This window comes from Engystomops pustulosus, chromosome 5 (genome assembly GCF_040894005.1).
Source record: "Engystomops pustulosus chromosome 5, aEngPut4.maternal, whole genome shotgun sequence".
NCBI classification, from domain to species: Eukaryota; Metazoa; Chordata; class Amphibia; order Anura; family Leptodactylidae; genus Engystomops; species Engystomops pustulosus.
The window spans coordinates 88,093,630-88,119,631 of NC_092415.1; the positions used below are offsets into that span (position 1 = coordinate 88,093,630).

The 26,002-nt window shown below is 42.1% G+C and overlaps 1 protein-coding gene across 8 annotated transcripts in view; it reads left to right on the plus strand.

Annotated features, from left to right (window-relative positions):
- Nucleotides 1–26,002, plus strand: part of HIVEP1 (HIVEP zinc finger 1) — a 121,835-nt gene that overhangs the window by 39,733 nt on the left and 56,100 nt on the right. For 3 of the 8 annotated variants that reach the window (XM_072152603.1, XM_072152602.1, XM_072152604.1), the window contains exon 2: nt 21,308–21,436. The exons of the other annotated variants lie outside the window; for them this stretch is intronic. In XM_072152603.1, coding sequence (XP_072008704.1) covers nt 21,406–21,436 — 31 coding nt within the window. In that variant the 5' untranslated portion in view covers nt 21,308–21,405. The remainder of the gene's footprint in view (nt 1–21,307; nt 21,437–26,002) is intronic. 8 annotated transcript variants of the gene reach the window in all.

The following is a 26,002-nucleotide window of genomic DNA, read 5'->3' on the forward strand; positions in this document are numbered from 1 at the left end:
TATGAAAAAGTTATTAGCGTCAGAAAAAGTTATTACCCTGATTGTACCGAACCAAAGAATAAAGCAGAGCTGTTATTTGGAGCGGACAGTGAAAGTCGCAAAAACTGAGCCCCCAAGAACGTGACACAAACACATTTTTTTGGAATTTTTTTTCCTGCTTCCCAGCACAAGGCATGAAATAATAAATTAACGCCACAGAGAAGTAAAACTTGTTACTCACAAAATAAGCCCTCACACAGCTCTGTATACGAAAAAAATGAAAAAGTTATAAATTTTTGAAGGTGGAGAGCGAGAAATGAACGAAGAAACCCTGTGTCCTCGATTAGAAAAAAAGGTTTTATTGAGTTTAGTATGATACTTTGCGTTGTAATTTTGGTATTATTTCTACGTCAAAATTGCAAAAATTGCTCTGGCCAATGAAGGTGAAACATTTTCACAAACATCTGGCAGGGAAAGGGTTACAGGAGGTGTCCAGGACATATTTACAGCAATTGTCTATCTGTCACAGTACAGAGACTGTAGCTAAACACCCGCCAGTGACATTCTGCAGTGCTCATGTGCAGTATATTTGATATGACATCAAGACTGTATGCATACAGACTAGCAGGATTGGAGTACAAAGACATGCTTAACTGTAGTTTATGCTGTTTTTGTTGGAATTTATCCATCACAGACAAACCCTTTAAATGTGGTTCATAAAATGAAAACCTGGTTGATGGTGCGATAATGGAAAATGATTGTACTGCCCTGTCCTCCTATGACAGTGCTGGCGAATCTTTCAGAGACGTCTTAGTACACCAATACCGTAGAAATAAAGAGGAGAATTTCTGATAATTTTTTTTTTTTTTTGTATCATTCTTTTTATTGAACAAAGTGTGAGGCAAAAACAGGATTCGACATTGTAAGGCACATAAATTGCACAGAAATAGGTCAGGCGCGGGTGTCCAGGTCAGACATTGATATATTCAGTCAAGTCATACAATGGTCAGTATGGAAACAGGTAACAATTTGCAAGAATTTCTGATAATTTTAAAGAAAATCTACCATTTGAAAATGGTCATTCTGACCCAAACATATGTTTACATAGCGGTAGGTAAGCTGTTGTTGTCTTGTTTAGGCACAGAAATCAGCAGTTTCGTCAAAAATATGCAAATGACCCTTTGGCGCTCCTGTGCTTCTCACCAAGGGCGCTCGGCACTTGGTCTTTAGCATAACAATGCACGTGCTTGGCGTGCTTCAAAGTTCTACCCCCCACCCTCTGGCGCATGCACACTGTATCTTCATTACGCACAGCCACCTGCTTTGCGAACTTCTTCCATACGGTGTGAATGTTGCCTTAGGCACAGACTTTTAAATACATGCGACATCTGAAGCAAACACATTTGGAGAAGCATAAATATATCTACCATACCCATCAATACATTGGCATGATGTGATATACCTAAACCCTTAGGGTGAAGACACACATGGCGTTTTTGGGCCGTTTTTAGGCCGTTTTTACTAAGTGCGTTTTCAGATCGTTAAAAACGCATGCGTTAAAAAACGCATCCGTTTTTTAAAAACGCATGCGTTTTTTGAAAACGCATCACTTTTTGTCAGTTTTTCCGAAATTGCGCAATGAAAAACGGACAAACGCATGCGTTTTCAAAAAAACGCTTGCGTTTTAAAAAAACGGATGCGTTTTTTAACGAATGCGTTTTTAACGATCTGAAAACGCACTTAGTAAAAACGGCCCAAAAACGCCATGTGTGTCTTCACCCTAACAAACACTGCTGTGCTGCACACTAGAAACGCCGGACCGCACTCAAAGCGGTCCAGCATATTCATGAGGGTGCGGTATGACGCTATGACGTGCTGCAGTCACAGCTAGCTTATGGAGTTAGCAGGACATATTGGAGGTTTCCAAGAACGCTAGCAGTGTAACACTACTGCGTCTGTTTTGGCCGATTTTAAGGGTGACAGGTCCTCTTTAACTGTTGCATTTTGTAAACCCGTTTGACCAGTTATAACTATTAACCATTACCATTGACAAAGGGCCAACATTCTTGCCCTACTCCTTCTCAATGGGAGAGGGTCCATTTGTTGATGATACAGAGCGGTCTACTCTTTTATTGTATAACTTCTCAATCCTATGTGACCTAAAGGTAAAAACGACAATGTGAAATTACAAATTAGTGCTTCAGTTGCGTCTCCTCATTTGGAGAATCTAGGTATACCTGGATTTAGTGTTGGGTGAGACTTAATCCATGGATCCTACTTGTTGGAGAAATTCAGATTATCGTAGTAGCTTCCCTCTAGGTTCTCCTGAACAGGAAAAATCAAAGATCAGGAGCTCCGGTGATAATTATTATCCAGCTCTGTGAACACCTTCTTCCTCCAGTAGTCCTGGGCAGCCAAAAATGTGACTTCAAAGGACACCTACCACCAGGATGAAGGATTGTAAACCACGCACACTGACCTACTGGTGTGTACCCACTCTGGCAGGACCTGCTCTTCTTTTGGCTTATTAGGATCTTGTTTTTACGAAAAAAAAAAGGTTTAAAATAAAATGCAAATGAACCCTTAGGGGCTCTGGGCTCCATAGATATCAATGGAGCCTGGAGCCCCTCAGACTCATTTGCATAGTTTTTAAAACTTTTTTTTTTCCTAAAAACAAGGGCTCAAGAAGCTTAAAAGAAGAGCAGGTCCTGTTATAGGGAGCACACCAGTATGTCAGTGTGCTTGGTTTACAAACCTTCATCCTGGTGGTAGATTTCCTTTAAAATAGTATTTAGTGTGGCACCTCCTGGGCTGCCTCGGACTGCAGGAGAAGTACTTGGGTAATGGCTTGGGTGTCCACAATGAGGTCTCTTAGTGCCACCTCTGGCACCCGTGGCATAGGTTCGCCATCACTTTCTTATGAGATTTCCTTGCTAGTAAGATGTTAAAAATGGATACATTTTATGGATTTGGAAGCGAGTGACAATTTTCTCCATTTCTTGTTCTGTTTTAAGAAGGAAGTTTTACTTCACACGTATGTTTGTGTCTTATTCCGCAAGTCTCTGGAAACAGGCAGCTGCCTTCTAACAGATGGACCAATATTTTGGTTCCCAGCAAATGACAGACTCCTGAACACAGGATGCTGGAGACGCCGTCGTTTTTCCTTACAAGCACATTGTGTTTATGTTAAATCCTCTGGCATGCACACTTGTGGTATTATGTTTGCATTTATGCACTTGGGTAATGCTTCACTTTATGCGCTGAACAAGCCATGTAATGCCACTTATATTGGCAAACCACTAAACCACATCAATAAGTGAGTTTTCATATTGGCTTGGTATTTGCATTTTCTTGTGGCAAGAGTGCCCAAGATTTAATAGAAAAATTACAGGGTTCTCCAACATTGTTATTTACATTGGAAATATTTACAACCACAACCTTTTATTGAGTCTAAAAGGTTACAACTATATCGTTTCAAGCTCTATCGCACGTGTGGAAAATAAAAACACTGAAGCCCTTCATGGCATAAAGTACCCAGAAAATGTACAAGAAATTCACAAATAACCAATTTAAAAATAGAGTGGGTATAGTACTTCGAGTTGATCAAAGCTTAAAGGAGTTGGACTGAATAAGACAAACATGCTTTCTTCTTAGGGTGATGGCACACGTGGCGTTTTGAACACGTTTTTGGCCGTTTTTAAGCAGTCCGTCAAAAAACGTGTGCGTTTTTGACCAGTTTCAATTAAGATAATTGTTCAAACCTGTCAAAAACAAATGCGTTTTCAAAAACCGCATGCGGACGCGTTTTTTAACGCATGCGGTGTTTGATGGACTGCTTAAAAACGGGCCAAAAACGCATTCAAAACGCCACATGTGCCATCACCTTAAAGATTACGTCTTCAGAACACTTCCATCAAAGTGATTGGGACTGCAATACAACACACATCCTGTGTAAAAGTGTCCCAATAAAGGTCATTCTACCTGCATCAAAGTTAGCTGTTTGGCAGGGGATTGTAAGGGCCCTTAGTTTTCTGATGGAATGTTTGGACATAACACATTTGTCAATAAGTGCAGGATGGTTAGAAAGTGAGACCTGTTTTCTTTTAGACGATTTATGTTTAAAACTGCAGATCGTGAAAGATTTAATAGTATTACACTTCATGTAACTGCACTGCTGTACAGTACTAGTTAGGCCCCTTTCACACGACCAAAAGTGGCAGCTGTATGCTATCTGTATGAACGGCAGCTAGCATACAATCCCCATAGAAGTGCATTGTGCATGACTTGGTGTGGTGAGCACACACGCGTGACACCGTACTGCGCCAAAGCTGGAAAAAAGATAGAGCATGCTCTATCTTTTGCAGAATGTAGGGCCGGCTGCATGGCTCCCTATGGAGATGGGAGGGATGAGGAGCACTTAACCCTCCACCTCTTCAGCTGAACGTATGCTGAGGTGTAGCATACATGTATGTGAAAGGGGCCGATTACAGTAAATGTACAAATGACTTGCTATACCTAGCCTTGAGAATGTGCTACACTCCTGCCATAGATTGATCTGTATTTGAGGATTGATATTTAAAGAATATGGGGAAATACTGAAACCTTTGTTAGAACAATGTATCTTCCCACAGTGGTTGGTGACACACAGTGGTGAAATGTGTACTGCAGACAGTCACATTCTTCAGGCCTAGACTTGCATCAGATGCTGGGTGAGAGTCATTTCAATTTATGCTATGGAACAAGCCTTCTATGATCATTACTAAACCTTCTATCAGGGGAAGGGGGGGGGGGGTGAACATACATTTTACTAATAGTTAATGGAAAATATGGACCAACATCACTACAAAGTGTTGACTAGAACAGTGACTTTGCACTTTTTAGAGCGGGATTATGATGCTTTTACATAGGACTAATATTTTTATTTATATATTAATTTCTTATATGCTGTTATGCATGTACTCTGCTAATAGGGCCCATTTTGTAGATGGGGCCTATAGACTTTTTGTCTTGCTATCATTGACTATTTTGAAAACAATATATAAATTGCCCTATAATATAAATTTGGGCAACTTCTGTAGAACACAGCTGCTGTAACATGAAAAAGAGTATAAGAACTTTGATTTTATTCCTCTATATTCCAAAAAGCCTAGGCTGTACAGAAAGTAAGGGAGCAATAGATAAAATAATTCTCCAGCATATAATCTCCAATGCCATAATGTTATTCAGCAGTGGCGCTACCTGGAGACTTGTCTTTGAACTTGAATTTATTGGTATGCATCATGTGCTTCTCTGCAAGCTAATCCAGAATACAAATGTTACGTTTATTAAGGAGGAAGAGATCTAGCTGTATTTATTAATATAACAGATATCTTCAGCTCACTGCAAATGGACAAAACATCAGCCTGACATGACACACTGGAGGGATAAATAGTGTCCACATGTTTTCCTATAACATCGGTTTTACTGATACTTTGTGTGATTACTTTTGATCTTTTTTTTTTTAGAAATTCTAGAAGTTAAATAGCTTTTTCAGGTCTGATTAAAATCCAAGCTACGTCATGTGAAAAGTCCATAATGGTTAACTTCTGGTCTGTTTCAAAACCTTTGGTAAAAACATGGGGAGAGAATGCAGTGACATACTCTTCAGTTACCATATCATATTTTGCCTGAACTGAATTTTGAACGGTTGTTGTGCTGGACAGTTCCCTCTATAAGTCTGGCACATATGCCAATAATGTTTATATTTTAGGGCTTACACGCAAAACCCAGTGGGGGAATTCATTTATGCATCACAAGCTTCGAGAGTGCAGAGCTCAACAACACTAGTCTTGTGCTGCACCAGCTTCATAATTGTGCTTATGAATTCTGGTTCAGTTTAAGACCGGTTCTATTTCCCCCTAGCCTCCACAGCGGCACACAAGGAGGATTGCTCCCCAGGACAGGAAACAACATTGAAGAACGCCTTTAATTTGGATCCATCCTCCTACCTCTGCAGGTTTTTGTTTACTCTCCTTCGGGGATTCTGGGGAATGCTTCAGGTGTGCCGCTGACTTCTTTCTGCTGTATGACTGCGGAGGATCCCCTCAATTGAATTGCAGGGAGGTCGTGCAGGGATCGGGTGTTCTGGGCACACAGGGGTAAGACGCCTGCTCCATTCCTCCATTGACGCAAATCCTCACACGTGTACGCACAAGGATACCCTGTGGTGGGGTTATCCTCTACCTCCCCTGTTTATGTGGGAGAGATGGCAGCCAGCTGTTCCGGTCATGTGATGGCCGGTTACTGGAGGATTAGGCTGAGGTCGGAGCCTTAGTGGAGGCGTGGCTTTTTGGCACCAGATTTGAAATTTAAGACAGGTTCACTCTCCTTCTCACTGCAGTGCTTGTTCCTACTATGTCGGTGTATGGGATGTCTGCTTCTGTGAAGCCCTCCAAATCTAAAGATTTTGTGGTTTACCCGGCTTTGGACAGTCCCTCCTCAAAGCAGGCATTGGGAGTACTGTGAAAGGTTATGTTCCCTTACAATTTAATTATACTTTATATCTTAAGAATTATAATCTAGGATCCTGGTTCCAAAAGTGAGACCAAATCCTCAACAATGTGTGCAGTTAGCAAAAAGAGCTTGTGGTCCTCATATAAGAAATCACATTTCTTGCATAGTTCTAAGGGATGAATCGCCATATTTGATTTCCACTTAGACATTTATTATTAAAAAAGAAGTCTTCAGCAGTCAATATATGGCTTCCTCCAGCTTAGCCGTAAGTGCCGCCTGTGCTTCCATCAACTTCTAGAATGGAACCTGAGGTTCCTGATATACAAGAAATGGAATAAGTTGAGGCAGAAGACTTTAGAATTCAAAACCCTGCTGTTCGCCGGACAAAATGGACTTGCTCCTGAAGGCATTAAGAACTAACATGGGGTTGGGAGATACTATAGAGACCCTAATCTATCTATCTAGGACCAAATGTTGCAGGACCTTTGAGTGAAGGAAAACAAACTAGGGACATGGGGCTGCTGGCTGTATACTAGGGGCAGAGGCTGCAGGCTGTCTACTGTGGATAGGGGCTGCAGGCTGTCTACTGTGGACAGGGGGCTGCAGGCTGTATACTGTGAACATGGGGGCTGCAGGCTGTCTACTGTGAACATGGGGGCTGCAGGCTGTCTACTGTGAACATGGGGGCTGCAGGCTGTCTACTGTGAACATGGGGGGCTGCAGGCTGTCTACTGTGAACATGGGGGGCTGCAGGCTGTCTACTGTGAACATGGGGGGCTGCAGGCTGTCTACTGTGAACATGGGGGGCTGCAGGCTGTCTACTGTGAACATGGGGGGCTGCAGGCTGTCTACTGTGAACATGGGGGGCTGCAGGCTGTCTACTGTGAACCTGGGGGGCTGCAGGCTGTCTACTGTGAACCTGGGAGGCATGCACTGGCTGGCTATATACTGGGGGCAGGCTGGGACCATTGCATTTCCTACCCTCGGCAATAGTTTTTCCTTTTTTTTTTTTGTTAAAATTAGGTACCTCGGATTATACTCGGGTCGGCTTATACTCGAGTATATACGGTACACAGTTTTGCATTAGTGTCCAAAGAAAACCAGATCCAAAATGTCTGGAAATAGTTGTAATTATGTATAAATTGACATGGACCATTACTATGCAAGAAAATCAAACTGTAAGCATAATGTTTACCCCTTCCTGACGTGCGCCGTAATAGTATGTTGCGGCGGGAAGTTACTTAACAACGTTGTGTGCCAACACCATAAAGAATGGATGTCAGCTGCTTATTGAAGCTGAAACCCTGCTTTAACACCCGTGACCGGAGATTTCGCCGATCTTGGGTTTTAACCCCTTACACTCTGCAGGCAAGCATGACCGCAATTTAAGGCTGCTCTTATAAGCAGCTCTGTGCACCTACTGTTGGTTAAGGGGGTTATACCACGAAACTATGTACTTCAAAAAGCTCCCATAGAGGTTAAAATATTTCAAAATCCGGTTCATAATGGTTACATGGAGTTATACATACTTTTTTATTTGTTATTTTGATGCTTGTGCAGCATGTATTCTGTGTCACAGAAAAGCAGAGATGTGGGAGGGGCCAGTGGCTCATTGTAATGAATGTGCTGCAAAAATGCCATATATTGCAATACAGAAGTATTGCAGTATATAGTAGGAGCGATCTGACCATCTAGGGTTAATGTACCTTAGATGGTCTAAAAAATAGTGAAAAAAAAAAAAAAAAGTTTAAAAAATAAAAAAAATTAATAAAATATTAAAAGTTCAAATCACCCCCCTTTCCCTAGAACTGATATAAAACATAATAAACAGTAAAAATCACAAACATATTAGGTATTGCCGCGTCCCAAAATGCCTGATCTATCAAAATATAAAAACGGTTACGGGCGGCAGTGACCTCCGAGGCGGGAAATGGCGCCCAAATGTCCGAAATGCGCCAAAGTATGAAAAATTTATTAGCGTCAGAAGATGGCAAAATTTTTTTTTCTTTTTTGTACACATTCGTTTAATTTTTGAAAATGTATTAAAACACAATAAAACCTATATAAATTTGGTATCACCGCGATCGCACCGAACCAAAGAATAAAGTAGGCATGTTATTTGGAGCAAAGAGTGAAAGTCATAAAAACTGAGCCCACAAGAACGTGACGCACGTGCGGTTTTTTTTCAATTTTTCCACATTTTTTTTCAGCTTCGCAGTACACGGCATGTTAAAATAAATAACATTACGGGAAAGTAAAATTTGTTACACACAAAATAAGCCCTCACACAGGTCTGTACACGTAAAAATGAAAAAGTTATGGATTTTTGAAGTTGGAGAGCGAGAAATGAGCCGAAAAACCCTGCGTCCTTAAGGGGTTAACAACAAGTCTTATAATACTTTGCAGGCGCTGCTCTCTCATTGACCTTCCACCATTGTTACATCCCTGCTTTTAGAGTATGCTTCCACCTGCTGTGTTCAAGTAGTCCCTACACCTACTGATCCCCAGCACAGCAGATTCTGCTATAGAAATGCCTTTCAGTCCTTGTCACCGTATATATGAAATACATATAACAGCTAAGCTATACTTTTTTCAAACCCATATAAAAAATGAAATATGATCCAGGATTGGCTCCTAGTGGCAATATAGACAATTTGTTATAAATATTTTTTCTCATAAAATATAACATATATACTTTACTGAGGACTAACTGGTGAGATACTATACTATACTATACTGGACAGGAACCCTGGAAGGCACAGCAGAACACAGGAATGGCAGCAACACGGAGGAACACTGGTAACGCTGGAAACAGGAACACGCAGGAACACTGGAGACACAGCGTTTGGGAATGCTGGGTGTCAATCACTTATGCAGGAATGGCTTAGGGAAGCCTAGGATGGAAACCATAAAGATTCTAGGAGAAGAATCGGCGCCGAGTGAAGGGAGGTACCAGGTTAAGGGTGAGCCGGATTAGCCAGTGCCAACCAAGAGGAGGCTGGCCCTTTAAGGCTAGACGAGCTGGCGCATGCATGCCCTGGTCCGGAAGCAGGCTTCGACGGACCCAGGGCAGAGCCAGGAGCCCGGAGAGGTGAATATGGGCCGGGGTATATAGATGCCACATAGAAGGACAAGGGTGTGCCCGCGATCTGAAACATGGATCGCGTGTGCATCCGTGACAGATAGATAGAATATAGATAGATAGATAGATAGATATAGAGATGGAATATGGATAGATAGGAGATCAAAGCCTGCACTCGGCTACACAGCTCATTCGGCCCCTCCCTCCCTCCCTCTCTCATTGGCTGCTCCCTGTCAGCTGGTCTCCTTCAGTGTGAGGCATTGGAGGAGTCTGCAGTCAGAGATGTAAACAGACGAGCAGAAAGTGAATCCTTCTGCGCAGACTCGGCCAGGGGAGAAGGCAGGCAGGACGGGACACAGCTACCAGCAGGGGGAGCCAGCAGTCAGCTCAAATCAGGATAACTCAGTAAGGCTGCATAATTTTTAATAAATGTAAATGGTGAAATTATAGTTTACAATGCACTCTGTCCAGGTGCTTTGGTGACATAACCCCTTTAAGGGTTTTACGTGCTTTTCCAATGTGAAGGTCATGCCATATCATTTATCCATTTTCAAGAGATGGTGATTAGGGAACTTATATTTGGAGAAGAAGGACAGGACCCCAGTACCTCTGGATTAGATGTCACCTGTGTTGTGCCAGGTCAACATTTTTTAGTTGAAGACCCTCAGGCTGCTACTAAAGGAACAACTCCAGAAAGATGTAGCATCTGTTCCAAAAGGGGAGGCACACTGTATGACCTGCCCTGACAAACCTGGCCTCTGCATGAAATAGTACTTCAGGACATACCATACAACAACTCCAGTAACAAAATTTTACTTTGTCCCCTGGTATATTTCACCATCTTATACGCTACACATTCACAAGTTACATAATTTATATCCAACTATTGTTGTAAATTCATTTCAGTAAAAGAAATTATTGTAACCACTCTTAGGTTAACCCTGTAACGGAACAAAGCGCCAAAATGTCCAAAACATCACTTTTTACCATTTTGCAACATATAAAAATGTAATAAAAAGTAATTAGGCCGTATGGTCCTCTAAGTGGTAGCACTGAAAACGTCATCAACTCACAAAAAATGACACCAGGCACAGCTCAGCACACCGAAGTATGAAAACTTATTAGTGCCAGAAGATGGCAAAATGTAGAAGTTTTCAAATTTATTTTTACAGATTGTTTATTGTTCATATATATAGAGGGCGGTGGTGACTGGCATTGACAGCTACTGTTTATGCATTGAGGCCATTGGTGACTGGCCCCTCCACCTTCTGTTTGTATGTAGAGGCCGGTGGTGACTGGCCCCTACAGCTACTGTTTGTATGTAGAGGCCGGTGGTGACTGGCGCCTACAGCTACTGTTTGTATGTAGAGGCCGATGGTTACTGGCGCCTACAGCTACTGTTTGTATGTAGAGGCCGGTGGTGACTGGCGCCTACAGCTACTGTTTGTATGTAGAGGCCGGTGGTGACTGGCGCCTACAGCTACTGTTTGTATGTAGAGGCCGGTGGTGACTGGCGCCTACAGCTACTGTTTGTATGTAGAGGCCGGTGGTGACTGGCGCCTACAGCTACTGTTTGTATGTAGAGGCCGGTGGTGACTGGCGCCTACAGCTACTGTTTGTATGTAGAGGCCGGTGGTGACTGGCGCCTACAGCTACTGTTTGTATGTAGAGGCCGGTGGTGACTGGCGCCTACAGCTACTGTTTGTATATGGAGGCCGGTGGTTACTGGCGCCTACAGCTACTGTTTGTATGTAGAGGCCGGTGGTTACTGGCGCCTACAGCTACTGTTTGTATGTAGAGGCCGGTGGTGACTGGCGCCTACAGCTACAGTTGCACATATTTAGGCCTCAAGCACCTGAACAAGTGTGCAATATGGGTTAAAGCTGAAATCAGTTACATTTATTATTTATAGACTGCAATGCCTACTGCATCTTTTTTCCCAAATAGTTAAGTAACTCTAAGGGTACATTCACAGGGCGGTATGCCCGTGCGCTGGAGAGGAGGTGGCCCCTCCATAGAAAATAGAAACAGCATGCTCTATCTTTTCCCAGTGTGCGGCGCAGAACCGCCGGTGGGCCGCCATTGCAGTCTATGGGCACGTATATGCGGCCGCATATACATCCCTACAGACGGGTGTGTGAATTAGCCCTAACTTGCAGAGGCTGTTCTTCTTTTATTTATTTTAAATACTCCTGTGAGGCTGGGTTCACATCATGTTTTTTTGTATACACTAAACATATACGTCGGGAAAGCACCTGAAGTATAAGTTTAGCGTGTACATAGGCAGGCGGAGGCATAGGTGTTGCCTCTGTCTGGCCACTGAACATTCTGTCCGCCAATAAAAGCAGCTTGCTGCGTCTTTTTATCCTGTAGCCTTCGCCTGAGCGATGTACGCGCTTAGCGGAGTCAATGGACGGCTACGGGGAGGGGATGCAGTGGATTGCATCTCTCCCCATAACATGCACTCCTCGGGGGAGGGGACACGGTGATGTCACTGTCCAGGTTTCATCAGCAGCAGCCAATCACATGCTTCTGCTGATGTACACTCCTCTCCCCGTATTCGGGGGGGGGGGGGGCGTCCCTGGGCGAAATATCCCACTGTACAGGCATACATGAAACTACTGCATTGTTGTGAAGAATTAGGTTATATGCAGAGGTCGCGATAACGCCTCTACACGCGTCATAGACGTGTTTAGAGGCTGATTTACTCCCCCAAAAAAATCACCAAGCGTATTAATACGCTTGGTGATTTTCCTATGAGCTGCCGCTTCCAAGCGGTGATGGCGCCGGCTGCAGGATCGCAGCGCTGAGTGACTGGAGGCAGGACAGGGAGGGACTTCCTGCTCACCGTCCGAGCCTCTCCCGCGGGACGCCGAGAGATAGGTGAGGAGATGGAGGAGCCGAGCGAGGGCGGGGCCGAGTGAGGGGAGGGGGCGGGGCCGAGCGAGGGGCGGGGCCGAGCGATGGAGGGGCGGGGCATCTGTTGCCGGGGCTGTGCTCCTGATCTGTGTGCGATCGTGCACACAGCCAGAAACAGGATCGTGCTGTCTATGTGACAGGGGGCAGATTATTATCAGTCTCCTGTCACAGCAGCCCCTGTATACAGGGAGAGGCTGCAGGGAACGTGCTGTATGCATCCTCTCTGCATGTCTCTGTATACAGATCACTGATGACAGTGATCCAATGTGCTCTTACCATTAGATCACTGTTATCTGTGATCTATATAAAAGAAAAGCAGGGAACACATATATTATGTGTTCCTCCCTAAATGTGCCCCTGTAAGAAAAAAAAAAAAAGTTCCCAAACCGCAGCAAATTTATTAAATAATTTTATTAAATAGTCCACTCACGGCCCGAACGCTGCACCGCGGGAGTGAACTGACATGCTGAGTTCACTCCCGCGGTGCAGCGTTCGGGCCGTGTGTTCCCGGCAGCATGCGTTGCGCGTGTGATGCGAGTTCATCGCATCACACTCGCAAGTGTGGAACGGGCCTAAGGCTGCATTCAAACAAACCGTATGCCCGCCAGGCCATAGCCGTGCAGGCATTGAAATACAATTTTAATACATTGGGTACTGGCCGCAACACGGGGACATGTCATTTTCCCGTGTACGGAGCGGTATCACTCCGTGCGGCCATCTATTGGGGACATATGTACAGCCGAAAGCTTGCGGTTGTACATTCGTCCCCCACATGGTTGTGTGCATGTGGCCTAAGGCTGGTGCCACACGTAGTGCTTTGTCTGCGCTTGCAAATGCAGACAAAGCGCAAAACACCGGCGGCTTGTTCCCGATCGCAGACGTTTCCATAGAAACGCCAATGCGATCGGGCCGAAGCACGCCGCCGTGGGCGCGACTTTGTCTGCGTTTGCAAGCGCAGACAAAGCGGTACGTGTGGCACCAGCCTAAGGCTACATGCACACTGCCGTGTGCCCGCCACACCGTAGCACGGCGGGTACACGGCAGCGCGGGGAGAGGAGGAGGAGGAGGTGAGCGCAGCTCACCCCCGCCCCTCTCCATAGCGATGTATGGCCGCGGCGCCGTAATACGGGAAAAGATAGGACATGTCCTATCTTTTCCCGGGCTACGGAGCGGTACGGTGCCGCACAGTACCGCTCCCGTAGGGCGCCTCGAGCCCATAGAAGTGTATGGGGGGCGTATATCGGCCACATATACGTCGGCCGTATATACGTCCCCCATACAGTAATGTGAATGCAGCCTAAGGGTGAGGTTATTACCTACGTTTTCAAACGCATCACAACAGCTGAGACGAGATTTGCCCAATTAAATTGCTGTCAACGCATGCAATAAAATTGTATTGATGCATATGTTTTGTTAACACAATGTTGACAACAATGTAATTGCTATTTGATGCGTTTTGGTGCGTTCACACGATGCTTTGCTTTTTTTGATTAGTTTTTGACGCATTCCAAAGGCTTCAACCTTGATCACATGTTGATGCAACATTCTGTTTCCATTGCATTTGCTAAAACGCAATGTTACTTAAACATGTGAAGCCTTTGGATGCGTCAAAAACGCATAAAAAAGGCGTGAATGCACCCCAAAGGGGTTTTCCCAAGAATATAGGGGCTAACTTGAATTTGTGGGAAAACCCTTTTAAGCACAGAAAACAGGAGCTGTAACTTTTTCCTTGTATTAATAGACGTCTTATAACACTATATATACGCCTAGGAGTTATACATGTATTAGTGAAAATTTCGTACTCCTCCTGGGTTAAAAATACTCCTCAAAAATTGAGAGGAGTGTTCTGGAAAAATGTTAGTGCGACCTCTGGTTAGATGTGAATATTGGTGTCAGTTTCATATATATGAGATCTGCTTGTTTTATTACCTGCAGAATGAAGTCGTCAATAGGAATCATATTTATAGTTCTTTATTCCCAACACCACAAGCTTTTACTTGAAGTGCACAAATACCTGCTAGTCCCATAACTTAAGCGTTTAATTGTTCAATCTCTGCCCCACTGAGCAAAAGCAGATATCACTTTGAGTAAATCTTGGGTCGCCTGCATAAAATTTTAACATTATGTGATTACTGTAAGGAAACCTTACAATTAGCCGTACGCAATCCTCTCTAAGGGCGCTTTTTAGCAGTGCTTAATGTGCTTGTTACACAGCTGTCTAGCCATTGAACTTAACAGGCACACAGTGTACAAAAGTAAGACTCATATTGCTCGCTAATTAGATTCTGTACCTATGTTTGGATTTTTTTTTTTTTTACATATTTGCAGCATACTACAATACAGGCAGTCCCCGGGTTACATACAAGATAGGGTCTGGAGGTTTGTTCTTAAGTTGAATTTGTATGTAAGTCGAAACTGTATATTTTATAATTGAAGTTCTAGACAATGTTTTTTCTTTTGCCCCAGTGACAATTGGAGTTTCAAAATTTTTGGTGTAATTGGACCAAGAATTATCAATAAAGCTGCATTACAGACACTTTACAGCTGATCATTGCAGTCTGGGACTATGGTAAAGCATTTAGAGAGCTTCACCAGAGGTCACAGTGGGCAGAGGGGTCCGTCTGTAACTATGGGTTGTCTGTAAGTCGGGTGTCCTTAAGTAGGGGACCGCCTGTATACATTTCTGTTTACTATAACGGGATAACGGCAAGCATTAAAAATAAATCTGTATTTCTATATATTTATATCTGTGATATTCCTTATTCCAATCATGTTTATCTGAAACCTTTGGGAATTGAATTCTGTACAATATGTGCAGTGTTGGGTACAGTATTGTTCATAAACACATTGTTAAGAGATATTTAAACATTATTCTGATAGTTTGCATAGGTTATTTCCTTGTATTTATAAAGTTATATATTTTTGATATTTTTTTTTAAATATTTACTAGAGCAATCTGTCTGGTGATGACTGGAGCTCTGTGGTGTCTGTACTTAACTTGCCTATTGTTTGACCCCTTTGGATGAGGTCCAGTTGTTTGGTTTTGGATTGTCGCCTTCTGATGTTCCCAGTAAGCCTAATTGTTCTTTTCCTAATGCAGAATAGAGCTCTGTGTGAGAGTACGTGGCAGCTTGCTGTGGCTTTCTCCCACGCAGCCCTTGCCGCCCCCTCATCTTCAGGCAGGCAGTGTGCAACTGGGCATGAATTAAAAAAAAAGGAAGCATATGCTTGGTGTTCCTGTTACATACTGTAGGTGTATAGGAATAGGGTTGTTTATACTCTATGGTACAGTGTTTTTTATTACTGTACAATCTTTGTTCACAAAACAACTTTTCTAAAGTGATTCTGCCTGTGATACTGTCAAAACTTGTCATGATGCCTTTGTAATAGCTATTTTCTTAGTGTTTATGCTCATGATTGTTTTTAGGTCTGTCTCATTTCGTCTGCACTGATGCACAAAACATATCTTCATCCAATAGATACTTTATTTCATCAAGCAAAGTGACAGGAAAAACACTTTACCATGAGATGCTCACATCTTATGAATTGCATTTATGTTGTAAATGGATCTGTAAAGAATTTGTGATGCAAAAAAAAACTTAATTCCTTCAGTTGTATAGTTGCATTCAAATTTGCCATAAATGTATGTATGTATGTAGTAGCATAAGTGTAGATTGAAACAGTAGCTGGAATATCCCACTGATTTGATCTATTACATGTAATGGACGTTATTACTCATTGCTAAATTTAACCTTAATTTGCTCATAAATCCATAAAGGCATTGCCAAATTTGTCATCTATCCCACAATAAGTTGGTCAATTTATGATGGGGGCAGCTATCCGAAGCTCCCAGTGTTCACTAGAATGGGGATCTTGGACTTGGGGGGGTCTGCATTTGATAGAACCCTGCCCTGCACAGTTCCAACTTCATTCAGAGTAGTGGAATGGTCCTGGGTCAGAGCCTTTGTCTAGGGCAGTGGTCCCCAAACCATTTTCATCTGGCCCCCGCCGCATCCAGCTCTCGGAGCGCCAGCGGCTCCTGCTGAGGCCCCCGGCAGGTCGCGGCAGTCGGGCAGGGGCCTCCGTTCGTCCAGACAGGGAGCTCCTGCCCGTCACGGAATAGTGCTCGATGCGGCCGCTCCGCATGATGACGTCGCGCACCCCTTCCTGGGTGACAGCAGTCTGAAGAAAGAAGAAACAGGAGCTGGTGCCAGAGGTGAGTATAGGATTTTTTATTTGTTAACCAGCAGCAACTAGATTTTGGCAGTCGGGGGCCCTAATATAAAAAATAATTAATTATGGGGGCATTATATAAAATGATTAGTGGTGGAGGGGCCTCAGAAAATAATTAATGATGGAGGAGCAGTATAGGGAATAATCAAAGATTGAGGGCCAGTATGGGAAATAATTAATGATGGGGGGGGGCAGTATTGGAAATAATTAATGGTGGGGGGGGGGGACACAGTATGGGAAATAATTAATGGTGGGGGCCAGTATGGGAAATAATTAATGATGGGGGGGGGGGCAGTATTGGAAATAATTAATGGTGGTGGGGGGAGGACACAGTATGGGAAATAATTAATGGTGGGGGGCAGTATGGGAAATAATTAATGGTGGGGGGACAGTATGGGAAATAATTAATGATGGAGGGGCAGTATGGGAAATAACTAATGATGGAGCAGCAGTATGGGAAATAATTAATGGTGGGGGGCAGTATGGGAAATAATTAATGGTGGGGGGACAGTATGGGAAATAATTAATGATTGAGGGACAGCATGGGAAATAATTAATGATGGAGGGGCAGTATGGGAAATAATTAATGATGGAGGGGCAGTAAGGGAAATAATTAAGGTGGGGGTAGCATAGGAAATAATTAATGATGGAGGGGCAGCATAGGAAATAATTAATGAGGGGAGCAGCATAGAAAATAATAAATGGAGAGGGGTCCCAGTATATTTAATAATTAATAGTTCACAAGGGGGTGCAGTATATTAATTAATTGAGGGGGATCCCAGTGTATTACGGATGCGGTCACATGTACCGTTATTTATTTTTAAACTTTAGTCTGGCCCTGCAACGATCTGAGATGGACCGTGAACGGCCCCCTATGTAAAAAGTTTGGGGACCCCTGGTCTAGGGCATCAATGTCTCCAGTATTATACAGTCAGAGCCTGGCTCTCATTTAGTTAGAGATGCTAATGCTTATTCTGGAAGATTAAGCCCTTTTTCGTTTGTGCGTTTTCATTTTTCACTCCCCATCTTCAAAAATCTATAACGTTTTTATTTTTCCATGTACAGAGCTGTGTGATGGCTTATTTTCTGCATAACAAATTATACTGCAAAATGGTTGTATTTAATATTCCATGGCTTGTACTGGGAAGCGGGAAAAAGATTCCAAATGCAGTGAAATTGGTAAAAAAAACGCATTTGTGCCGTATTCTTGTGGGCTTTGACTTTACAGATTTCACTGTACGCCCCAAATGTCTACTTTATTCCTTGGGTCGGTACGATTACGGGAATACCAAAGTTGTATAGATTTTATAATGTTTTCAGACATTTAAAAAATCAAAACCTCCTGTACAAATGTTTTTTTTGGATTATGCTGTCCTCTGGCGCTAATAACTTTTTTATACTTTGGTGTACGGAGCTTTGGGAGGTGTCGTTTTTTGCGAATTTTGATGACGTTTACAATGTTATCATTTTTAGGACTGTGCGATCTTTTGATTTATAATTTAAAATTTTTTTTAAAATGGCAAAAAAGTGCCATTTTCGACTTTGCTCGATTTTCCATTACAGGGTTAAACACAGTGAAAAAACACTATCATATTTTGATAGATCAGGCGATACCTGATGTGTTTAGGATTTTTATTGTTTATTTATATTTGTATCAGTTCTAGGGAAAGGGGGTTGATTCGAGTTTTTAGGTTTTATAATTATAATTTTTTTAAAACTATTATTCAGACTCCCTAGGGTACTTTAACCCTTGTTTGTCTGTATGATCCTATCATATACTGCTATACTACAGTATGGCAGTATATGGGGATTTTACTCCTCATTCTTTACAATGTGCTGATAGCACATTGTAATGAATAGGTAAACCCAAAGTAGCATCGGGTCTTTGCAAGAAATCAACCACTTGGAAGTCCAGTATTGTAACCAAAGCTACTCACTGGTTGGCATTTTCATCCAGATTCAGAAACAGATTTTCATTAGCCCTAAAACCTTGTAATTTTGCCCAAAAAGTCTTGTAAAATTATGCTTATTAATCTCTGGCGCTATTGTTTACGTCACACAGGGCGCTTGGAGCTCCGTCTGCTCAGAATTCTGCACACCCCTTATGTGCTCCCTCTACACCCACTCCCTTACATCCCCCTGCTTGAGATACGTGTGGTCCCTCTGCTGATGATTGCTGAAGCGATCCATGTGAAACGGGCAAGGGGGGGGGACAAGCAGCTCCCTCATCCTTCCGCAGTAAATGTCAGCTATTCCAGAGCTTGTAGGAGGTATGGCAGGAGCTGAAGCTCAGACTCAAGACTTTCGTGGTGTAAAGTAAGTGGCAGTAGTGTTTCCTGTTGTTGTTGGCTGCTCTCCCCTTCTCCGCCCACCCCCCTTTGTTCTGGCAGAAGTGCGGTGCTCTCCTAATCTTTACTGGCTCTTGAGCAGGGGAATGATAGGGAGTGGGTGGAGAGGGAGCACACAGAGGGCGTGTATAATTATGAGCAGACAGAGCACCAAGCGCCTTGTGGGATTCGCACAGGAGCGCCAAAGATTAATTAGCATAATTTTTAAATACTTTTTTTGGTCAAAATTACAGGGTTTTAGGACGAATAAAAATATGTTTCAGCATGTGGATGAAAACACCGAACAGTAAGTAGTTTTGGTTACAATACAGGACTTCCAAGTGGTTGACTTCCTTTAATACTGCATTTAAATGGTCAAAGATGAAGGAGGAAACTCATTCATGTCTATTGTTAACATGTTTCACCCTATATTATTTCACATATGCATATGTGATGAAACATATGGTGAAAGAGTCGATCGGGTAAAGCACTGTATCTTAATTTTGTGCGGCTGTCCGCTTTGTATTGCGGCCGGGACGTCACCAGCTCTCGGGAGCGAGGGTGGGAGCAGTTTCACACACACAAGGCGCGTGCATTCTTATGATCGTGACCAAGCGCTGAGCGACCCGTGTCAGGGGCGCAGGTGCGCTGAATTGATTAGTGTAAATATCAATTTTTTGGGGCAAAACTGCAGATTTATCTGCCTTAACAAGACCACCTGCAGCATTAGCTTACATACCCCATGGTAAAGGTATGTTTAGGTCAAAGTGACCATTTTGAAGTGGTAGGTTTCCTTTAACGGCTTCTGACGTATTAGAATGTCACAACTTCGTTAAGGGAGTATGGAGAGGGCTCACAGACGGAGACCTCTCCATACAAGCCGGGAGTTTGCTGCAAGAGCTGTAAGAGAACTGTAGAAACAAGACAGACTTGAAAGGCAACTCCTTGTACAAAGGGGACTTGAAGAACTAGTGCATAAGTCCCAAGAAAGCTTCATTGTTTACTTCCTGTGCATATAAACGGATCCATAGTCATGTGATGTCACACAGGTGCAGGCTCTTTATAGTAACAGAAAGTAATGAGAGCCATCACATAACCGTGGAACAGATCTTTACCGACAGAAGCTAAAAAAGAAGAAAATTAAACTTTTTGCCATCTTGTAAAATATAAAAAATGTAAATAAAAAGTTTTTATTTGTATAAAAACATTATAAAACATAAATTTGGCATTCCCGTGATCGTACCGACCCAAAATATAAAGTAAACATGTCATTTGGAGTGCTCAGTGAAAGGTGTAAAATCCAAGCCAACAAAAAATGGCGCAAATGCATTTTTTCACCAATTTCACTGCATTTGGAATTTTTTTCCAGCTTCCCAGTACACTGTATGGCAGTGGTGGCGAACCTATTGCACGGGTGCCAGAGGTGGCACTCAAAGCCCTTTCTGTGGGCACCCAGGCCTTCACACCAAAAGAGAGTTTGCCAGACCGCGCCATTTTAAAGCAACATCTTTGGCTGCCAGTACTACAGGAGGAGCGGGAAGGTGTGGATAGAGATGGGTCCTCTGATTCTTCCTCTTCAGGGGACCCTGGAGGGAAGCTACAATCCAAAGTTCCCCATTATCTTTCTATTGTATTGGTGAACTCAGGACGCCAATACAATTGAAACCTGTGATACAGCCGGGATCAATAAGTTACTACTTAAATTGTCATGTTGGCACTGTGCGACGTATAAATGTTGTAGTTTGGGTACTCTGTCTCCAAAAGGTTCGCTATCACTGCTGTATGGAATAGTAAATGCCATCACTCAGAAAACAAGCCCTCTTACAGCTCCTTACATGGAAAAATAAAAAAATTAGGGATTTTTGAAGGTGGGGAGTGAAAAATGAAAATGCAAAAAACAAAAAAGGGCCTGTCCATTAAGGAGTTACATCCAATGATAGATGTGCTGTATCTTATCTTAAGTACCATCTAAGTCGGCTCCATAGAGTTGAACAGGACAGCCGGAGACCTGCAAAGTGATGGTTTCTTGCATATTATGATAAAGTTGAAATATTGGAGTCGCTGATGTTGTTAAATGCATCAGTAAGGAATACAGCGATGGATAAAGGAGAGATGTCTCTGGAGGTCTATATTTCAGGAAACAGATGCCCCATCTTTAAGGGCAGGATGTGAGAAGATTAGTTGCAAAGCTTGCTGGATATTCGATGCACATAGACTGGAGCAGGGGTTTGGCACTGTGTACTTATCTGAGGGGCATCCCCATCTTTCTTCACAGATTAAGAATAGTGAAAAAACACTGCAACTCATAGATGGCTAGGACAGCTATAAATTGGTTTCTCTGAAGTGAAGATCTGACAGCATGGGCTACTCCTTATGATGAAAGCGGACATCTGCGGACATACCTGTAAGCATTTCAGTAGATTTTTATGTAGGGTTAAGTATCAGAATGACCAGAAGTAGCATGTCTATCATTGTGTATCTTATTTAGCGCAAATTTTATTTTAACTTTTTATGTGGAAGCTGAAACATAGGCAAAAATTGTAGCAAAACACATTTCCTGTATTTCAATTTTCTTGGTGAGAATTGTCACCATTATAAAGCAGCAGTATAGAAAGTTAGTTGCTAGTGATTTTATAGTTGTAATGGCCATTTTACTCCCGCAAAGTTTAGCCTATCCACCACTGTATTTAACATTTTGCCCATTTTTATATGAGGGATGTATTACATTTTCAGTCAATTGAAAATGTTTCAGTAATGTCATTCCCTATACAACACTGTTAAATCCTTAAAAACAAGGTAAATTGATATTTTTCAGTTTTCAGGAAAATTCTTCCTTAATAAATAATACCTAGTACCTTTTAATTATACCATTGACGTAATTATGCACAATGAGCTGTATTCTATATTGGTTCTATTTGATTTACTATATGATTTATTAGGTAACTGTAAACAATAATTACTGATATGTAATAGGAAAACATCCTCATTGTTTCATGTCATTCATGTATATTTTAATGCTTTGAAAAATAAAAAGGTTCTTATTATATTCTTATTTGATTGGGTAAATAATTTTGTCATTTTAAAGTTTTTTTTTTTAGACAATTTTTGAGGTGTTATTACCAGTTAAGTTTTGTAATTGTCTAATGGGAAAATTGATTTTTTTTGTTTTTGCAATTAATTGAGAGAATTCTGGTTTAGTTTAAATTTACATGTATATTTGTTTCCCATGAAGCACCTGACCGTGTCATTCTTTGTATAATCCTTTTACCATTGCAATCTACCATCTATATAACATTTTCCCCTTCAAGTAGTTGGCCCAAGCTGTAAAATAATTCCCTACTCACAGAATAGAGGATAAAGTAATTTTCTGGGGATAGTGGTGCTGTTCTCTGCTATCACTGGCAGTGCCAGGGCCACTCAATTGAGCTGGCACATGCTTAAACTGTTGCTACATCTAAACGGGGGATAGTTTTTCTCTCAACAGGGAATAACCGGGCAATTTAGACCCTATTAAGTCCTGCCAAAGACGGAATTGTACTTCAGTATGATTTTGATTACAGACGGCTCCCGACGTAAAGGGAAGATGTCATTAGATTTTAACTACATACAGCAAGTGAAAGGTTCCTATACAGTCCTATTAACTAATTGACACCCTTACATACAGCTAGTGGCAGGTTCCTATACAGTCCCATGAACTAACTGATACCCTTCTTTTATCTAAAAATTTTCTCACACCTCTCCATAAATCTACTTTATTATATATTACTTGGCCTCAGAGGGGGCGTGTCCTAGCCCTCCCATCTATTCCTCCCCATGTCCCATGCTTCTTCTCAGCATGTCATGTGACTAGGATGACATCATCACAGGTCCTTTAGCCTCCTCACATTATCAAATTGTAGACCACACATATATCTGATCACATGGAAGTATCATGGCATGATTAAACCATGCATCTGTGGTCTTCTACTCCTCCCCATCCTCCATGGAGGCTACTATGATTTCATGTGATCAGATACATACATGGGGAACACACTGTAACAGGACCTTAGATGATGTCACCCTGGTCACATGACATGGAATAGCCAATGATGTAACATAGTTTTAACTCAGTGTGCCAAATAGAAGCAGTTCTGTAACACTGAGACTTGTCAATCAGTAATGAAGAGGCGGAGCAATGCAAGTAACTCATAAACATGCAGGGTTTCATTAGACTCACGTCAGGTGAGTTGCATATAAGTTGACAAATGGACTTTTTGGTATTGCAACCATGGAAAAGAACTATTTAGGGATTAGGGGCAATGTTTTTTAATCATAGTTTTTAATAAAGTATTTAGTTTGAGTGGGTTAATTTGCATGAGAGGTTCTCTTTAAACGGATTGGCCACCTTTCCACAAAAATTTTAATAATGCTGTCACATATTCTCTATTATAATTTAATTGCAGTGTCTCAATAAGGTGCTTTTGTTGTGCTGGCACCTCCAAGAAAAATCCTACCAGTGGCACTTATGGTCCTTCGTCTGTCCATAAAATGTACATTGCTGGAGAGTCACATGACCGTTTCATCCAAAGCACGTTCCCGATGCATGATCCCTTGGTGCATGAGACATCGTTCACATGAAGGCAGCGCAGGCGCACTGAATGGGGCTGAGGAGTAGAACTCGAGCAGGAGCTGCTGTCAGTTGTTCTTTGCTGATACAGAAAAGGGATATCTGCGCATGCACCTCTCCAACCTCTTCAGTGCGCCTGCGAACAATGTCTAATGCGCCAATACAGGGATCGTGCATCGGGACTGTGCTTTGGACGAAGCAGTCATGTGACTCTCCAGCAACGTCCCATTTTATGGACGGATGAAAGAACACAGGTGGCTCTGGTAGGATTTTTCTTGGAGGTGCCAGCACTACAATAGCACCTTATTGTGACACTTTTTATTCACATCTGCAATTACATGATAATAGAGGATATGTGACAAAATTATTAAAAGTTTTGTGGAAATCTGGCCAACCCGTTTAAGGACTCTAAACTTACAGATGACTCCTAGTTACAGACTGAACTCTCTGCCCACTGTGATCTCTGGTGAAGCTCTCTGGATGCTTTACTTTAGTCCCAGGCTGCAATGATCAGCTGTAAAAGGTGTCTATATTGAAGCTTTATTTATAGTCCTTGTTCCCATGACAGCGCATAATTGTTAAAATCCTATTGTCACAGTGACAAAATAATAATTTATCTGGAGCTACAACTATAAAATATACTTGTTCCGGCTTACATACAAATTCAACTTAAGAACAAACCTAAAGAACCTATCCTGTACCCTACCCAGGGACTGCCTGTGCTATGATTTTGGACAATTTTATTGACTTTCACTACTAGTTATAGTGATGACCTATTCTAAAAATCTTCCTTTAAGCAGGACGTTTAAGTGTTATACCTCCAGGTACTCCGGATTCCTCCCACACTCCAAAACATACTGTTAAGTTGATTAGATTGTGAGCCCCATTAGGGACAGGGACCGTTTTGGCAAGCTCTGTGTAGCGCTGCGTAATCTGTGTGCACTATATAAATAAAGGAATTATTATTATTATACATTTTGTATGCAGAATTTCTCTTATTAGTGTGCCTACATTTCATAATTATTTTGGCTTGGTCTGCCGAGAGTGATGCCCTGTAACAAGAGGCTTACACACTTGGAAGGCCTATAAATTACAGGCTAGATTGGCCTTGTTGTTGACATAACTCATACCAATTGCTGTTAAGTGTAGAAAAACAACAAATCATGTCAAGGTAGTAAGGTTGTGTCTCACTAATGGTTTCTTTATTTTAAACATGGCTATTGATCCTGCTCGGCATGGAATGTATGTTTTCCAATAAAATCAATAAAAAGGGTGCAGGATCTGACTAGTCAGCCCATGTAAAGAAGATTAGTTGATTTGGCTATGAATCACAGTAATCATAGCACTTTAATGTTCTTTTAATGTACGTCGTAATACTGTTGAGGATGTATGAAGACAACTTAAGGGGTGAGCTTTCTTGAAACCCAGGTGTTAACCATTTACCTGTCGGCAAAGCAGAAATATTGGTGCATCAAATTGGAAAAATGTTCTTCTCGACTGTGAATTCTGTAACAAAAAATAGCGTCCGAATGCCTGAAATGCCGTTTTTCGCCATTAAATTTTTTGATAAAAAGTAATTTAAAAGTCATACAGTAGAGGTGTCCATTGGAGTATATAGTGAAAGATGTGCCCACAAGAAAATGGCGCAAATGCGGTTTTCTACAATTTCATTGCATTTGGATTTTTTTTATCTCCTGCTTCACAGTAACCGGCATGCTATATGAAAAGCCGTCACTAGGAAGTGATGAAAACCAGCCCTCTTGCAGCTCTGGAAACTGAAAAATAAAAAAGTAATGGATTTTTAAAGAAGGGGATGGAAAAATGGAAAAGCCAAAAACAAAAAAGGCCTGGTCCTAAAAGTGTATACTATACTGTCTGGGACATCTGGTGCTGGAGGCAGCTGGGAACAGCTGATCTATGGGAGTCCTGAGCGATATTGATGACCTATTCTAAGGATCGTCCTGAAAATCCTCTGTAAAAATGTGCTGTTATATCAAGGCATTCCAGCTATTTCCCTAGTCCATGGATGGTTGTGGCAGTGAATGAGAAAACATTTTTATTTGCTCTCATATTTGTGTGTAGAAGTTTGTGATATTTATACATTAAAGGGTATTGGACTCCTTGGTACATGGTTATCTTTATGGTTTTGCTTGAATGAAGTTTAACATATTGGGCAGAATACTAGTATTGTGTGTTACAGTGTTTGTCTGCCTGCAGAAGACTGAATGAATGGAGTCTTCCAAATGTTTATATTTAGGGATGCCTACCCTGCAGTAATGCACATTTTCCTCACTTTGTCCCCTGGGCACAGGATCAATCTATAACTCCATAATTAGTTTGTTGGAATGACTCATCCGATGATTG